The sequence below is a fragment of the Manacus vitellinus genome, unplaced genomic scaffold (genome assembly GCF_001715985.3).
Source record: "Manacus vitellinus isolate BGI_N305 unplaced genomic scaffold, ASM171598v3 scaffold_8_pilon, whole genome shotgun sequence".
In the NCBI taxonomy this organism is placed as follows: Eukaryota; Metazoa; Chordata; class Aves; order Passeriformes; family Pipridae; genus Manacus; species Manacus vitellinus.
In genome coordinates this window covers 14,788,821-14,807,711 of record NW_021940864.1, presented here as the reverse complement: position 1 = coordinate 14,807,711, position 18,891 = coordinate 14,788,821, and the positions used below count along the sequence as shown (strand labels likewise).

Below are 18,891 nucleotides of genomic sequence, written 5' to 3'. Positions count from 1 at the left end.
TGTTGGACATTGTGAAAATACAACTCAAGAGAAGAATTTGGCATCTTGGTAGTGAGAAAAGGGAGGTATGGCTGGGGGATTCCAGAAAATTGGAGAGGTATGTGATAGTGCTGAGCATGAGTGTGCTTGAGGGACCCTGCAATACTGTTTTTGGCCCTAGCAACTTGCTGCCATTACCATTTGGCTCCCTGGGAAGAGTGGACTTGGACACTGGTGTAGTGGGTATGCTAAGCTGTCACTCTTCGGGTAGTCAAGCTCGGGGGTCTGGTGTGGAAGTGGAATGTATGGGGTTTGGAAAGCTTCCTCGGGCAATTTCCTGTTAAGCAACTTTTGGCATGAGTGACGTTGCTCTGTGATGCACAACCACAAAGTATTTCCATGAACCATGGAAATGCATTGCCAGGCTTATTTACCCTCTTGCTCCCTGTATAAGTGAATTGTGTGTCACCTGTGCTAAATCTAAGTACATGGATTTTGTAGAGGTGACATGTGTTGGGGACAGCACATGAAATGTGCAGCTTGTTCAGCCACTGCACTTGTGACCCATGACTCGAGGAGCTGCAGTGTCTGCTGGGTATGGCCACAGCCTGTCACATAACACACTGGGTGCTCCCATGCTGGGGTTGGAAGTGCCTGTGGAGAGCACGAGCTCTCCAGAAGACTCATTTTTCAGGGTCTTTTGAATGCTCACCCCTTACCAACTCCTTTGTAGTGTGCATTTTATAGACACATGGGATTTATTTCCTAGGTATGAGTCAGGACATGATTTTGTCTATAAGAATCAAAATATTCTTTGAGACATTTCCATGGAAAGGAGGCAGTATGTGGGGAAAAGGGAAGGGAAGGAAGAAGGATCACTTTTTTGAGCAGGTTTCAGAAGTGTTTTGAGTATGACCATTGTGGCAGTCTGCCATCCAGAGGCACCTGTTGTGGCTCTTGAGCACTGGGCCTGGGCACTTTTAACCCTGTTTATTATTTTCAACATAAGTTTGCAGAATTTGTGTAATTTAGCTAAGTGTGTGTGTTTCTAATACAAAATCTCAGTGCAAAGAAACTCTGCCCAGCAAGGACTGTGTTGCAGAAGGAAGAATGAGAGTACTGTTGACTTGAATGTTCCCTATCTTACCAGTGAGTTCCAGATATTTCATTAATTCCTGGTTCCTCTGTTAGTTACCCAGACAAGTATTTTAGTGACTTTCTTTTTTTTTTTTAAAGATACTTTCTTCTTTGTTTTGCATGAAGTGAGAAAGAACATGCAAAGGAGGGTGGTGGCCAGGGTTGGAGAAGTCCCTATAAAAATCAAAGCACGAGTTAAAGTGCTTATTTGGTATATTAAGATACAGATGAGGGTTACAAAAGCTAGGTTTAGGTCCACTTCTCAGTGCTTGGGTGGCTGTTTGCTGTGGATCGGGGGACGGCAAAAAGGGGTGCTAGAGAAGAGCAAACAGAGGACATAATTGTTCAAGATGTTGTCTATCATTAAACAGAATCTCTTCTACAGAAGAGAGGTTTTGAGAGGAGAGAAGGAAGTTGACCAAAAATTATTCAGTGCTGGCATCTCCTTTAAGATTTCTGTGGTGATCAGAATGGCCCTGAAAGAGACCACAGTATGCACTCCAAAAACTGACGAAAGATTAAAACTAAACTTGTGAACAAGCTGTGTTAGAAGGTGTAAATATGCTTAAAAATAGCACCTCTGTAGTTGTGCAAGGCATGGGAAAACTCATTGAGATGTTTGCAACCGAAGTTAAAATAATGAAGATCAACCAGTTTTCCCAGTAAACTTCCATCGGTTTGATTTCTGTGAACTCCGGTGTGTTTTGGGGGCTGCAGTTAAGGACAGCCCTATCTATGTTAGCAGTAAAGCGATGGACACAATTAGTACTGCCTGCTCTTCCAGGAAAAAAGCCAATAGATGTCATGCGACGTATCTAAAAATGGGTGGTGACGACACCCATTTTATGCTTCGTTTGATCCAGTGTAATACTGTTGTGGTGCTGCTGTGTGGAGGAGGGGCTGAACTAAATTAATATATATTTGTATTGATCACGAGGCTCATTATATGAGTCAATTTTTGCAGTTTGCCACTTAGAAGTTTGTGCAACTTCTGCTACAAAATTATGCCAGAGAGCTGTGTGCTCTGGTCTGGGTTTTTGACAGCTGTGGGTTTTTTGTGTTTGTACTTTCCCTTTCTATCTCAAATTTGGTGTTTATCAACATCTTGAGAAAGAGAAAGCAAGACTTTCAAGCTGCTGGGTTTGTTTGGGGTCTCTCTCCCCCCCCCTCCCCCGAGAATATAAAATAAAATTTAGTTGCATAAACAGTTGTAACTGGGAAAATGCATTCCTGCCAATGTCTTTAGAAAGAGCTTTATTCTGAAAAATTCTGCTGAATTGCCATAGTAATCACTTTACTGTCACTCTCTCCAGTGGACATATGAGTGGGTTTTAGTTTGCCTGTAGGAATGTTAACCTTTGATTTTTCCGACTGGACAGAGAGAGATCCCCATGGATCACTGTTCTCTGTGGCACCACAGGGTTCCCCAAGTTCTGGACATCCAAACTCCGGAGTGATTGCCCAGGGTTGAAAACACTGAGGGATAAGCTGGAAATCATACCCTAAGTGAGCTTGTGAGTCAAGCACATAGCAGCATCTGGAAGCACTGTAACAAGTGTACGTGCCTCTCTCTGTCTCAGGCTTAATTCTTGTCCTGAACAAACAACTATTTGTATGGGAAGACGGTTTGGGGAACCAAAAATATGGATTCTCTTGCCACTACTGTTAGCTCTATGGTGACAGGACTAAAAGAGCAAACCCATCCTGCTCCTCTTATGGCTGAGAAATTGTTCTGGCTTTACAGACCAGAGTTCAACCATCTGGGGAATTGCTCAACTCTGGTCTCATTTCCAGAACTGCAGGATAAATTATACACACATCTGAAATTTGTTGGGATTTTTCTCGAAGCACAGTGTCAAGGGGCTGATGAAAGAGACTATGTTATCTGTGAGCCAGCAGAATCTTTTTCATTCATACCCCACCATTGCTTGCTTGAATGGAAACAGGCATCTAAGAGCTGAGGAAAACATCTGACATGGCTTGGGGGTGGTGTTGCAGCTCTTGGGGGGGTTGCACTAGCTTCTTATGAGTCGGAGCATTAAATCTGCTTTCATGTCAGGGCAAAGACTGTGGTTTGTTATGCCCAGCAGCTAGAGTGGGAATGGGGTTTGGACATTTTCAACATGAGCTCAATTCAATAATCAGAGAAGCTGAGCATTTGGCCAAAAAGGGCTGAGGGTCTGCCTGATAGTTGTATCAAAGAGACAGCCAAGGCAAACACATGACAAGAAAAAACCTACAGTGGAAGTCTCCAAATTTGTGCTAAAAACTGCTGCCTGCATGGAGGTGTATGTAGAGTTGGGGCAGACTGGAGCAGGCTTGTCAGGAGGGGAAGGTGAGCTGGAGAAGAGGAAGGCAGCATGAGGTAGAAATCGGAATGATGAAACCATAGACCTAGGTAAAGACTAAGGGCTAGTGGGACAAATGGCATTGGGATTAGAGGAAAGGACAGGAATCAAGACTAAACAATAAAGGTTGCTTGCTGCAGCCAAGAAACATGTTCAGGTGTTGAGAGACTAGAGGACATTCAACATTTGATGGATAAACAAGCTGCCAAGATGCTGCTCCTGTGTTGGTGTGATTTATCGTGGAACTTTGGTCCTTCTAGAACTACATGCTGGAGGATGACATCAATATGCCTGGAGGAAACAGTGCTTGGGGTAGTTCTCTTCTGCCATAAAAGACTTCCCTGTTGTTTTGCCTTTGCCAGTGCTGTGGGGAGACAGAGCTTCAGTCACCAGAGCCAGTGGCAGTCCTTCAAAGATCAACAGCTAGACTCTAAATCATTAGCTTAAAAAATATATAATATTAAAAGTATGCCTGGTGGGGGGAAGTCTTTCTGATGCTGGTGCCTTTGAGTTTCTAACTTGCCAGCTTTGTCTGTAGTTCCAAGAGCTAAACACAGACTTTTCAAGTGAGGAGTTTGGAGGATAGTTTATTTTTTTTCTTTTTTAATGAAGCTAAAGTGATTTGGGTTTTTTGAGATGCAACCCAAGTGCGTTTAAGGTGCAGGAATTTCGACAGCAGATGGTGGACAAGGGGTGACGCAGCAGCTGCTGCCTCCAGCTGCCTTTTACTGTCCAGTGTCAAAGGCAGGTGCTGGCTGTCTCACAGGTAGTCTTTGCAAGCCAAGCTCATGTATGTGCTGCTGATCCCTAATGAGACATCTTAGCCACTAAGTTACTAACTGGGAGGTGTGACTGAAGAGAATTAACTCCTTGGTTACAGGAAGTTAGGCCTTCTTCAAGGAAAATGTTCCATGCGAGACCTGAGGCACATCACAAGCTGCCAAAACTGCAGGCTGATCAGACCAAAAAAAAAATGTTTGAGTAGCTAAGGTTTTTCTCACTTTTGTTTTATTTTTGTTTGAAGGCATTTTTAATGTGAACACCCAAAACTGGGGTATGTCCAGGCTACTGGAGCCTTCCCATGGTGCTTTTGTTGCATCAGTTAACTAAAGAAAGCATCAGTGATCTGAGCCTGGAATCCACTCCTGAATCCTCTGCAGGCAGGGGTGGGCTCAGACGTAGCTGTTGGCTTGTACTAAGGGAGCAGGACAGGGATGTGTGATAGACCTTGTTGTCCTAAGAAAATATTGTTAAGGATCTGCTTTTTTCTTGGAAGTTATTTCTTCCTCTCTTGGAAAACCTATAATTAGGAGTTGGAGGGGAAAAAAAAAAAAAAAGAATGATTTTTTTTAGATGTAGATGAATATTTCCAGTTCTCCACTGTAGCTCTTAAAAAGAAATAAATCTGTGTGTCTGTGTGTTTGTGTGTGTATGGCATGTCTGTGAATAGCTTAGGGAGAAGTAACAGATGAAACCTTCACCATCTAGTATCAGAGCAGTTGTTAGTTTTCCTGGGCTTTGCCTACTGCTGCAAGTGAGCGTGATGTATCACCTGATGTCCACAGATCTCAATATGGTTTAGGACTTTGTGTCTTGACTGAAAAGATAGTTATCCAAGTTCTCTGGGATTTTTTGTATTTTTATTAGTAATCACCTATTGAGGATTTCCTATTGTATTTATGTTCTAAAAAAATGTTTGCTTGATCATTTTAAGATGATGATAGAATTGACAATCAGCCAGAGATGGAGACCAGCCCAAGTCATGAGAGCTTGGCGAAACAGGCTGATTTTTCAGTAGAATATAATGAGTGCTGAACAACATCATTGGGTGCAGTGCTATGCTGTTAGAGATACAAGATCTGATGCCAAGAAGTGGAGCTTTTAGGATATGAAAGATGATGTACAGCTGAATTTTAAGCACTTCTGCTGGCCTACTGGGAAGGAAAAAAAAATCTAAAAGCTGTAATAAATCCCCGTTCAGCAGAACAAAACTGAAATATTAATACATAGTTTGCATTGTGTTTCTGGCCAGGGTTTGGTTCTTTGGGGTATGTAAATTGTAATGTCAGTGTTTAGCTGTCTGGGATGTTCATATATGTAAGGGAAAAATCACTAAAACTCACCAACATGAGAAATGTTTATCTACTATGTTCCTTCAGCATCTTTGAACATGGAAATGGTAAATTCTGGAACTCCAGATTGAGAGCGCTAAAAATCAGCTATGTTTGGACACCCAAATAATAATGCCTGACAACACTATTTTATATTATCAGTTAGTGACTGCAAAGAAATTGATCTGATAGATTCATCTCTATTTAAGAGATTGTTTGTTGTGCCTTTTTTTTTTTTTTTTTTAATCCTCAGCTGGATTATGATCTGATATGCTGAGTTAGTCTTTGTCCACGTGCCCCAAGATCCAAGGGATACTTAAAACGGGAAGGCTGCAGTCACACCACCGGTCCCTCTTCACTGCTGGATGTTGTATGGTTACTGTTAATTACAACAGATTTAGAAGCAACGATTTACTTTCTACTCTTGCTGAGTGTCCAGTCTAGAAAAGGAGTTGATGATAGCCCACTTCCACAGGTTCTTAGATTTGCTGCTATTTGGGAAGATCACAGGTGCCTGTGTGGGCACTGCATCTTTCAAAGGCAGTTATCAGAAGGGTCAAGCAATATCAGCTTCCACACAGCTCACCCAGTCTGAAGTTTAAGTGCATGTTTGGAAATTAATTTCCCAATGTGTCTGTCCTCCTTCAATGGGATCAGTGTAATTACACAGGCATAACTGGCATTTCCTATATGGAAAAGGAGTGATCTGTTTAACTGCAGCACTGGGATAAAAGGACTGTGTGGGTAAAGCAGAGGCTTGGAAGGCTTGGCTGAGGAAAGCAAATTCACGGGCTCATCAGGACTGCTAGAATATGATGGCTTCTGTTACTCCACCAAAACTGAAGTGGGGAACTGGGGCAATTCTGCCTCTAAACTGTCATTTGGTTGGCTTAATTGTTTTTTAAGTGCAGCATAACAACAGGCACCCTCAGCTCCTCAAACAGAAACACACAGTTTTCAAATGGAAGCAGCAGTCTGAACCATAGGTCATGTTTCAGAAGGGCAGTGGTCTGCAGGGCATTAATTCTTCATTTGAGGAAAGATGGATAAACTCTACAAAGCAGTTCACAATATGGACCTTTGGCAGGCTACTTCCCAGCTCTCAAATATGAGTAACATTTGATTGTTCTTTCATTCTTCAAAGATCAATGCAAACCTTTATTTTCTATAAATAATTTAATAAATACTTTTGTTTTACAATGATACAACAAATAACAAATTCATAGCAAATGAGTCACAAAGAATTTAGGATCAGTATACTTTAATAAGGTATCAGTGTCAAAATACATTTCCTTATCAAGTTAAAGTTCCCATACAGTTATAATATTGTCAATAAGAATTCAGCAATATAGATTATGAAATAATTATGATAAAAAGTATGATTAATATTAAGACATGGAATATTTTTTTCAGAGTGTTTTAGTAAACTGTTAGGGTATAACATTTTTAATGCTGAAACTACACAAATAAGAAACAGAAGAGCAGTATTCAAGTGTCTTTAATCCTTGAAGCCTTAAGTCAGTGCACTGCAAATTTGTCAAATCTGGCTTGCCAATTTTCATCAGATATTGAAGTTTGCAATATATTTTTTCCACACAGTAATAACTTCACTTTAAGAGTAGACTGTTTTTGGTAATAAACTCTTGAAAGATTGCCTATAATAGGGACTATATTTTTTTTACATCATGTACCAATAGCAAAAGGTCTTCAGCTTTTCTAAGTGTGTGTGGTTAAGACTCGCTTAACACAGCGAACTCTGAAGTGCTCTATGAACCCAAGGCTCTCTCTCTCTGCAAGTGTCAGTGCATGATATAAAGCAATTTTATACACCAAGCTTCAGCAGAATCAGAAATCTCAAAAAATATATTTTTGTTCTAAGTTTCTGGGCCAGATTTTTAGCTATAGTACATTGCCACTGTTCCATTTTCTTCGATGAAGCTACAGTGATTCATACCAGTGGAGGAAAGAAGATGATATATACCAACACAGATCTAGGTCTATGTATTTTAAAGTCAGAACTGCTCACCTGCCTTTTACTGTAATTTGCTGTTTAGATATGTTGTAATTTCAACTTTCAAACCCCTTTGCCTTTGAAAGCATTCAAAGCCTTATTTTTCAAATATGTGCATGACAATTAATGATAGTTGGAAAGGAGCTCTGAAAATGTCTGGCTGTCTTTTAATGACTTTTAATCTAAGGCAAGTAAAAATAAGAGACCTCGCTGCTGGCCACTCATCTCACTACAAAATCCTTAATTCTTCTTGTCTACCTATAACTGAGTTAGCCTAATACACTGGGAAATACTACTTTTAATTTTAATGATTCGATCTTGCAATTATATTGCTAGCTAGCTTATAAAATGAAAAAGGGCAGAGGTGTTAGTACTGGCCACTGCTCCGATTCCTGAAATATCAGCAACATCATAACAAATACTACTAGTTTCTAGCAGAAACAGCTCTTAAAGTTGTTGTGTCATAGATATAGCAAAAGTACCAAGAGATGATTAACAACTGACCCAGAGAGAAATAATAATTATAAAAAGATCTGTTTTGTGTAAAAAATAAAGGCAAAAACAGAGAACAAAACCAGAAATTTCAACACAAATGAAAACACAGGTCTAAATCCTCCACTGGGGCAAAGCTGTAGGACTCCCTTGGTTATAGAGTTAAGCCAGGTTAAGGCAGCTGAGAATGTGGCTTGCTTCTGAGGGAAAAAAGCTTACAACGTGCAACTTTCACAGATACCCACAAACATTGCATTTCACCATTCACATTTCTTCCAACAAAGTGTATAAAAATGAAGGGAAGGGGTGGGAAGCAGAAGGCTGGGATTTTTCCTTAGTATGCTTTTCCAAAAGATATTAAAGTTACAATAAAATAAATGCTGGAAAACAAAAAGACTCAAAGGATTTTAATTTGGCAGATCAACAAAAAACTGTGGTTGGAGATCAAATTTGTTTCATTCATCTTTGGCAATAAAAGTAAATCTTTGCAGTACTACAGCCAAAGTATTACATGATGAGGCATTTATACCACAGCTTTTTATTAGCATGAAATTTGAAAAAAAAAATTTCAGAATATAAATTACAGGTAATGAGATAAGGGGAGGGTAATCAAATTCTCTAAACACAACCTTAATTGCAATAGAGAAAATACAGTAGATGTATTTCTTTAATATGAATAATAAAGTGAGTAACTTCAAAAGGCCACTATTTGGTAATGTGGACAGGTTCAATATCTAAGTAAAATCCTGTAAAAGTGTATTGGTATTAGAAATTGTCTACTTGCAAAAATATATTTAAAAACTGAAGCTGTTTTGAACAGTATAGGCCACAGAATATTGCAGGCCCGCTCAGGTTGCCTGGTCCAGTGCTCTGAGCAGTTCACTGCCCTGCAGAAGTGTAGAGCTACCCAAAACAGGGACATTCACCTCACAGTCATATCTTGTCAACTCAGGCAGCAAGTAGGGTTCAAAGGAGGGCCCCAGCAGACGACTGGTCATACCTGGAACAGATTAGTGAAGTGAGTCATGGTGCTGAGACCAGAAAGAGCACTTGTTTCTTCCCCCCCTTCTGTTTATATCAGTAGTGATTTTATTTTGGTCAATTTTATGTCAATATGCCAGAGTTAACCTATGCACCATTCTGACTTAAACTCCTGTAAGCGTGTCACACCTCCAAATTTAGATTGTTCCAAGAAAAATTATATTAGTGTACGTGAGGAAAACTGTAGAAAACAGTAAAGTTTCTAAATTGACATCCACTCACTGTATGTATTAAAAGGAATGTATACACGTCCCCTTTAATTACTTATTTCAACTTCTAGAAGGCACATGTTAAGATTCTAACCTACAAACCTTCCATGTTAATACTGTAGTGAAGTTGTTTAGTACGATGTAAACAATTCCATCACAAGACAAGAGTATGGATGGAGGATGACAGGACCTCCAAGGTAAGAAGATATTAATTGAAAGGAAGGGTGAAAATACTTTTCCTTATATATTACAAATGTTAACATTTAAGTATCACACTAAACCACAGAACTAATTTTTCATGTTATGAAGCAGTACGTATTTGGATCTTAGCTTATCATCCTCCTCCATATTTTTTTATATGTTTTCTTTTCACGGAATCAGTATTGGAACTAAATACCAACACTTTCCAATTTCTGCATTTGACAGCTCTTACCTGATGCTTTATGAGCTGGCTGAACACTGTAGTCCGGACAATGGGAACTGTAAAACGGAGGGGGAAACGCTCCTGCTTTCAAATTCTCACCCGGACTGCCACAGGTGGGTTGATGCCGCTGCTGCAGTTGCAGTTGATTCATTGGTTGGCTCAGACCTCTTGAGTTACAGACAAATTCATCTGGCATTTAAATAATATAAAAAAAATTAAATGAAGCCATTGTAATAATTATAGTAGACAATACTAATCCAAAGCAAAATGATCTTTGGAGTGATGGTGTCACAGCGTAAGCAAATCTACATCTTGTCAAAAAGGAAGCCCAGAAAGAGCACTAGCTCTAGAAGTAGTATTGCACACAAGATATGCATGTGTAAGGAAACACAGTGTTGTAGAGAAACTGTATCTATCAGCAGGAGGTAAACCCAGCTCCATTAAGCTGATTTCCATTATCTCCAAAGCAAGTGTGAACGTACCTGAAACCAACTACCTGGTATTTATCAAACGCACCTTAAATTGTTCAGCTCTTAGCGATACAACTTGATCTTTAATTTTAGTGTAGTGTAATATTTACAGAGCTTATTTACATTTCCTTTTGAAAGAGCTTTTGTATCTATTCAACCTGTCTTAAAATTGTGCTTCAACATATAATGTTGCGAAACCACTTTGTCTTACCAGTAAGAACACTTGTGCTGAGAGATTTCTTTTCTGTAACCAAGGAACAGTTTTCCCCTTTGAGAAATTTCATTCTCTTCCACATTAGGTGAGATGGGTTAATGACAGATGGATCTCCCTAGAATGTGAAGGAAAGCAAACCAAACAATTACAGTGATAACCACGGGGAGTCCAAAGTTGTGAAGGGGGTGCATTTCTTATGATTACCCCACTCAGCTGTTGCAATGCTTGTTCTTCATAATCCAGTTGTCGTTTCAGTTTCAAACTGTTAGACAGAGCAATTCTTGCTGGGTTTATATCTATACCTCGTTGTACAAAAGCATCCAGGGGCCTGTGGAGAGGAGGTATCCATGAGTGCACAGGGAAGCAAATCTCAATCATCTGATTAATTTATACATATTCTTCTTTCATTTAAAGACATTTAAGGTGTCTTTGAGACTTGCCAGTGGACAGATCTCAAACGTAAAATGTTTTTTATTTCCTTTTATTAGTCATCCCACAATCTTTGGAGACTTTTGACGTTTGGGATCAAAGACTAATGAAAGATTAGCATAAACAGCCTCTAGGGATCTCCAAGCAGACATAGAAATGCTGTGGAAAAAGAAAGTCATGCGATTTTTAAGAAAAGGATTTGAGAGCCATGTCTGTCCCCTTGCTTTGCATACTAAGTATGAACACACAGGTCGCTAACTGGGGACAGACCCTCTCTTTCCAAATGCATATTCAGACACTGGTATTTCTGCCCACAAGAAATCCCAAAAAGCAAACTGCACAGCTTCAGGTTTTAAAATGACCATTACTATTTTATGTACTTCCTGAACATTTCAGTGTGACCAACACTAAAGACCCAAGAGCTACTTAGAAATGTCTAGCTATGAAAGGCAACTTCTAGGACTGTAGCCTCTGATCTACATCTCAGCACATATTGTTTACATGTGTAATAAAGCAAACAAGGTGAGGAAGTGTTGTAGAAAAAGAGCCTGTAATTTTAAATCTTAGCTGTAGTATTTACATATGCCAACAATAATGTGCTCTCATCCCTCCTTCTTCCCCATTTTTTGTTGTGAAGGAAACATATGCCAGGTGAGAAAATACGCACAGGTCCCTGCTTATTGCTGCACCAGTAAGTCTTTTCAGTATGTCAAGCATGCTTTGCAAAATTAATGGTGTAATTTTAAACTGATCAGCAGGAAATCCATTCACATATCCTTACAGGCAATGAAAAATTTGCCCACTTCAGCTTCTACCAGACTCACTGCCACTGGGAGAGCACTACATTAATTTCCCCAGAGGTACAGTCCGATGCCTATCACAACAAAATTGTTCCAGCTGAATTGAGAAAAAGAATTTTTCAAGATTACGACCCTTTTCATCCCCCGAAATATTTTCTGAGTAAAATACATAGTTGTACTACAAAAGCACTTACCTTTTTTTATATATGGGCACCCTTGGAGAATGTAGTGGTGGCCCTGAGGGGGAATTTGATAGGGGTCCTGAGTATTTATCCATGAGTCTCCATTTAGCAGGAACATATTCTAATGGGGGATCAGGTGGCCACTGGGTGTTCGGTCTTCCTCCCATCGAAGACAGAGGAGTGCTGGCTTGGTCATGGTATGGTGGCAGTGATGACCTACTCATATTGTTGAAGAACACCGATGACAGGGACCCATGACCACCAGGGTTAATTTTTTCATTTGATATCTGTGGGCAATATTTCTCTGGGAGGAACTGATTCTGTGAAGTAGGAGCAACGGGTTGGAAGATGGTAGTCATGCTACTTAGACTCTGCTGGGTATTTTGTGCACTTTCAGAGAGAGGACGTTCCTCTTGGCAGATTGGACTGAGCTGGAAATCTTCTCCATCCATAGGAATGTAAGGAGCCAAGGTTTCAAGGTCCAGTTCATTGAAGTCAGTCTGTGCAAAGATAAAGTAAGTTCATAAAGAAACTCAAAGTTAATAATAGTTGTGGCACTTAGTGTGATATGGAATACTAATAGATGTTAAGCTGAAAAATCACCATATGCAAAATTTACCTACATGAAACTGGCCAACTCCTGTTTAAAGATGTCTTATTTCTATGCTAGTGTACATGTTCATCATATCTTCAGCAAAATTAAGACAACAAACTGAAGGAAAAAACCCTCCCAGATGAGCAGTATTTAGTAAAGCATCTTGCATACAGCCTGCAACATCAGTGTGATCTGAAGTAGATCACACTAAGCTTTGAATAAATTGTCTGTCAAGACTCTACAACATGTGGCATGTAGTTCAACCACAGGCTTTTTCATGCTAAAATAGAAAACACAGCTTTCTTATAATCTAGCTACATGAAAAAAGGTGTCTAAAAATGCAAAAGTGGAAAAAATTTAGCTGGAAGGACATTATCACACTTAAATCGGTATTCTTTTTTCTTTTGGAGGACTTGTCATACCCAGATCCATTTCTCTTGGCATTTGACCAAAGTTGAACAGAGAGGATAATCAATGTTGGCCCACCAATCAGCTCATAACACCCCTGTGGCACTTTTCTAACACTCATTTTCCCCACCAAAGCTGCTGATGTGGTCGGACACACCTGAGCAAACAGATGCTAAATCTGACAATACTGAAGTTTGCACATGTCAAGTCTTGCACTGAGTTTGATCCTGATCCACACTTGCCTCCTATCTGTCCACTCTTTCTCTTGCTTTGATTTCTATTTCTATGTCCAGGCTTAGATGAAATTTCTTCAGAACATGGACTACAGCCTATTTAAGTCTGCAAATTGTGTTGGCAAATTGAAGCAACCACCTCATTTGGGCTCCAGTCACCACGAACCTTCTGTAGGATTAATAGATGCAGACGAGTGTAAGGTCTGTGCTACCAGTTAGCAGTGCCTGTTCTTTTCTCTTGACTATAAAGAGGCATAAGCTCTTAACAAAGGCATTTCAATTAAGTATCAAAAGTTACATAAGCTGAATCAGGCCCACACCTTTTATTCACTAGCTCACTTGATGTAATGTTACAATAGTGGATTTATTTATTTATAGAGAGAATTTCTACACTTACACCCTGATTAGGATGCAGGAGATAGAAACCATATGTTATTTTATGTGCAAGTAATTGTCAAATCTCTCTGAAAACCTCCAAGAGGTAAAACAGGAATATATCCAAAATTAGATTCTGTTTTGTAGTTAAAGGAGATGTGTGCTATAAGGGGCATTCCTCTCTCATTTAGTTGTTTTGCAAGAATTAGTTTATTTATTTTTTGTTCTAGAAAGGATGTTTGCTCATTAGTCATTAGTCAGGATTAAAAAAAAATTGCTGCTTATGTTACATATCCAATCCACAGAAGCCTCCAAATTCTGAAAGCTCTCTGGTGCTCCTTTCTTCTTAGCAGTGCCACCAGTGACACTCCAAACCTAGTGCTTCAGAGAGTTAGGGACAGAAACTGACACTCCAGTTTTTGAAAGTGCATTGTTTTGTTAGTGTTGTGCATGAAAGATTTGGTGTGTACGTACAAATGCAGTTTGTGTATTGTATCACAATATCTGCACATACAATATGCATCTGTACTGTCTGCTAGCAGGGGACTGATTTTTGTGGCTTTTGGAAGAGATAGTTCCTTACCTGGGAGGTGCACTGACTTTTTGATTCTGTGTCCATGGCAAACAGTTTTTCAATCACCTCAATCTTAAGATCTTCATCCACGGAACTGTAATAATCTTCTGGGCTGCTGGGCTGCACGAAAATAACAATTTGTTTTAAGCAGCAAGACAACCACGGTATTGGCTTAGCATCACGTCATTTATACCAAGCTATTCAGTAACAGATCTTTCCTATGAAAAGCAAATGGTTGAATGTGCGTTTAGCGTCCTCAAAACCCAAAACTGTCCACTTCTATCATATGCTTTTCTCCAACACAAGATTGTCAGTACAAAACAGAGGCACCAAATACAGGAACCTACTTGTCATCTTAGTTTAAATGTTTTTTGGCATCTCGGACCAGGAATGTACAATATTAAATATTTTTGTCAAGGACAGAGATGCTCAGCAGTATCTCCATGCTTTTCTTAAGATTGGACACCCTCTCGTAAAGGCCATCTAAGAGTGGCTCCAGCTCTTGGGGGCAGTGCCATGAAATAATTCATTCTTTCAGTGGGGAACTCCATGGAGCTGCTTTCAAAAGCCAGAGTTGGGTAAGCTTCCTAAAGATCACACTTTCAAGTTAACAAACAGAAAGAGGATGGTGTGGAGCAATGTTCCTCATGACCACACAATTTTACCTTGGCTTTTTATTTAAGGCTAACTTCCTGAAAGGTGGTAGCATGTCCTTCTATTAGTTGTTTTATAGATAGCAGTAATTACTGAGGGACAGCTGGGAGACAATGAGGACTGCAATGTAAAGGCAGGATATAGTTCCTGTTTGATTGTTTTGTCACTGATCCTTAAGGTATATGCAGTACAGGAAGGATACAGATACACCGGGCCTTGTTAATAAGCAACGAGACAGGACTGCTAACATGAAAATGTTGTCTACGTATACTGATGGACTTGCATACAAAACATAACATGCTTTCTTTTTTTTTAAAAGCTCTCCTTACCGTGGAACAGCTACTGTTGCTGCTTGCACTAGGAGTACTGCTGCCAGGTGCAATCTGAGGCATTGTAAAGGACGGTATCGTCAGTGTTTCACCTTGAGCAGGGTGGCTTTTCACTTCCACTGGCCATGCTTTGTTTGGTGTCAAAACAGCATTGCTGAAGACAGGGGCTTCCTCAAACTTCTGTGTCCCTGGATGGAGTTTTAACAGTATTAATGAATGCTTTTAGCTTGTGCAGTGTTATGATATAACTGCAGCTATTCATTAAAAGTAAACACTGCTCCTAGTTGCCATGACAATAAGTTGGCATAGACTTAATGCACATTGTTTAGTCAGCAAGAAAGCCTGATTCTGCTCTCATTCACAGAAATTTTCCACTGGTGTGAGCATGTGGGCTCTTTTAGCCATTACTCCCAATTTGTACAAACAGCAAACAGACCTTGTCTATTAAGTTTCTAAATGTAGGTTCACACGTGGTTCTTTGTTGTATGAAAATAATTTATACAAATACTAACCAAAATCCAGGGAAATAATGGCATCGCCAGGTGTTGGTGCCAGCTGAGCAAGTTCCTCTGGTTCTTCTTTTAACTTAGTAAACAAGAAGTCACTCTTCTCTGTCCCAGGGATGCCGCTGTCATAGGCAGTGCTCATCGTCAGCAGGTGAGGCTTGAAGAGCGATTCTGTTTGGTCCATGGAGAACACAACATCGTTCTTCTCAATTTCACTAACAAGAAAATATGTTTTAGGCACTTTGTACTCTACAAATAAAAGATACGGGTAACGTAGGCAGTACAGACTCTCTATAGCTGGGGCTCTACAAGCCATTTTGGCCTCTCAGTTGTATGCCAGGCTCTCGACAGGCGAGGCATGGTTCCAGCGTTGCCGAGCACCGCCATCTCAGATGACGCAGAGAGTGTGGTCAGGACTTCTGTGGGAATACTCAGGGCTTTGTTGCTCTGCTTTTTAAAGAGATGTAGTCGAGGCTATAATGACCCAGACTATCACTCAAATAAGTATTTCCTATTTTGGCCCCAACTGGGACCAAAAAAACTTGAGTTTTGCCAAATGAAGGCAAAATTCTTGATTGGTCCTGATTTTTGAGGTGGTAAACAGCATCTCTTAGCAACATATGATACCACTGCTACTTAATTTTATCTCTTGGTCACAGCATTAGAAAAACAAAACAATCTAGCTGTTGTGTTACACAATAAAATCTTCAGTGCAGACTTTATACTCCTTTGTATGAGCACAGCAGCCACTCTGCAGAAGAGAAAGGCTGTGGTGTATTTCAACAGTGTGTATGGGAACAGGCATGCCACATTTTTCATCGATGTCTAACATCAGTAAACAAGACTGAACAAACATGACTAAACTGATTTCAGAATAACAACACTGAATAAATAGACCCTTCAAAAGTTCCTCCAAATATTGCATTTCTTCCAGCACATGAATCCACATGTGTCTTTTTCTGTCCTGTACAACTTACCTCAGCACATAGTTGACGCAGACGATGCACTGTGGCTGTAGGTTCCGCGTGTTGTAAATCACGGTTCCTTGGGTCTCCAGCCATACGTATCCACCGTGCTTGGCAAGCATACGGTACTGGCCTGTCACTACTTGACCTTTTGTACATACTGAGAAAAGGGGGCAGAGATATAAATAATGCAGCAGGACAGGAACACACAACATGTAAGGTTTGTTTTAAATAAACCCACTTCTGTGTTTCTGTTATGCAGAACTGCACCGAGACACTTGTAACCAAGGCTGCTTAACTTTGGGAAAACTCAGCCATTTTAAGTATAAAAGAGGACATTCATTTGAGGTTTCCACTCAAGATTGAAAATTTGAGTTTTGGCATTTGGCTTCTTGAGATGGTCTGAGTCTTCAGATCTGAACATGGGATTTTAAAAATTTAATATAATATCCCAACTTCCCCCAAAATAATGCCTGCTAACAATGTTTCTTGAGAGTCCCTGTTCTAGAAGTGCCTTGGTTTGGGCTCCCAAGTTGGTCTGTAGAAAAGTGAATTTATTTAGGAAAAACTATTCATAGTTTCCTTATTTAGGTGTTTGAGAAATACAAGAGTCAGATGATTTAAAAGCTATATGCACTAAAAAAAAAAAAAGCAAAGGCAAAAACCCTCCAAAAATCAAAAATCTCATGGTTTCTCTTTATATTCCTTAGAGTTAGAAGCTGGAGACATCAAAACCACAAATAAAATTAGGGTGTCATTAGCACAGCATTGGTCTTAAGAGGCTCAAGTAGCAATATCAGTCATAAAAAAGCATCAAAACTCAGAATGGTAAATGGGACTGTTTTATCTAGAAAAAAACCATCGAACTACTGTATTTCTCCTTCTAGTTGAACTGTGCTGTTCCTCTGCAATAGCCTGGAATTAGTAGCCTGGAAGGAACGGAGACCCATATGACCAAATCTAATAATGTTCATATAACTCAACATGTTTTTTGAGCTGTCCCGTGTTTCTCAAGAAATAAACTGATGATAGTACAACTCAGTTTTAAAGCTTTGTTTAAAGGTTTGAAGGGCAAAATCTGCAGTCCTGCTGCCCTCTCCCTCCAATATTTTGCAATATGGTGTCCTGCCTGTTGTAATTCAAAGTAGTCAGTTCAGGAAAAATACTGACGATCAATGGCAATAAAATTAGGGTTGGAATACACAAGCAATACTCATACTAATAAAAGCTTGTACTTGTAAGCAGACATAGTTGTGCTGAGTAGCAGTAGAAGTGGGAACTGGCTGAACCAAACCTTTGACCACACACTGGCAACCTTTCCTTCTAAACAGCTTTTATGCCCCAAATCAGTATGCCATCAAACTAATGCCCAAAAAATAATGCAATTTGACTCAGTAGGACTGGAAAATTGATTCCGCAGTCTTTGTACAAAAAAATTCCTTGTGAATATGGCCATTAAGAGAAGCTATTTATTGTCAGTCCCTCCTACATCACCACCATACAAATGTACAAATTCAGGCCTATGAAATGCAACAACTGTTTTGCAGATAATTGTTGCTGTGTTTATCCTTCTATTTCTGAGGTTTGTTTGTTTTCTTCCTAGGAGTATTTAATCATCCTTCATTTAATTTATTTAGACAAAGTAGAACATTACTTTTATTGATTAAATACTTCTGGTGGAACAAAATCAAAAGGCTTTCATTTCAAAGTGTTTTAGTGACTGGACTGTTCTGCTCTGCTTGTGAAACATAATTACACTGCTTCCTAATCATCAGCTCATCAATAAGAGTCACAGTGTAGGCGCCTGTTACATTACAAAGAAGCTTTTTACTGCTTTAATCTTTTTTATTATTATTACTCAAAGCATGTCATGTTCTGATATAATAAAGTACAGCAGAATCCCTCCATGGGGTAATCTCATAAATTACTAATACACTTGTAACTGCTGACTTTGTTATCAACGCTACATTTAAGGATCTGCCTTCAGAGTGAACTTCTCACTTCTTTATTTTTTTATAAAGTATACATTACCTGTATCTTTTCAGAACCAGTAACATTTGAATCAACATCTCCAATTATATTCCTTATCTTTGTGTGGAGAGAGGGGGAAGGTAGGGATGAATTTAATAGAACACAAAAACATGATTCACTTGGAAGGCTTGTTGAACTTCTGCTATGTACTACCAAGTTGCAGATCCCAGGTGGTGACACTTGGTTCCACACTGAAGTCAGCAGCAAAATTCTTATTGGCTTTAATGGCAACAAGACCAGCTCTTAGTGGAAACAATCATAGATTATTAATTGCTGAATTGGAAAATACAGTTCTACAGTCAATCTGTTGTGTAGATTTATGTAACAAGACAGGAATTTTCATCTTGCTTGTGTAACATGAAAAACTGGGTATG

At 39.5% G+C, this 18,891-nt stretch overlaps 1 protein-coding gene across 1 annotated transcript in view; it reads right to left on the bottom strand.

The window, feature by feature from the left end:
• Positions 1–6,736: 6,736 nt before the first annotated feature.
• The window catches only part of EPAS1 (endothelial PAS domain protein 1), a 41,114-nt gene continuing 28,959 nt past the window's right edge, over positions 6,737–18,891 (bottom strand). Inside the window, exons 8-16 of the mRNA XM_018085149.1 lie at positions 16,499–16,646; positions 15,528–15,736; positions 15,016–15,203; positions 14,042–14,152; positions 11,860–12,347; positions 10,641–10,764; positions 10,434–10,551; positions 9,762–9,941; positions 6,737–9,078 (exon numbers count right to left, since the gene is read on the bottom strand). Coding sequence (XP_017940638.1) covers positions 8,927–9,078; positions 9,762–9,941; positions 10,434–10,551; positions 10,641–10,764; positions 11,860–12,347; positions 14,042–14,152; positions 15,016–15,203; positions 15,528–15,736; positions 16,499–16,646 — 1,718 coding nt within the window. The 3' untranslated portion in view covers positions 6,737–8,926. The remainder of the gene's footprint in view (positions 9,079–9,761; positions 9,942–10,433; positions 10,552–10,640; positions 10,765–11,859; positions 12,348–14,041; positions 14,153–15,015; positions 15,204–15,527; positions 15,737–16,498; positions 16,647–18,891) is intronic.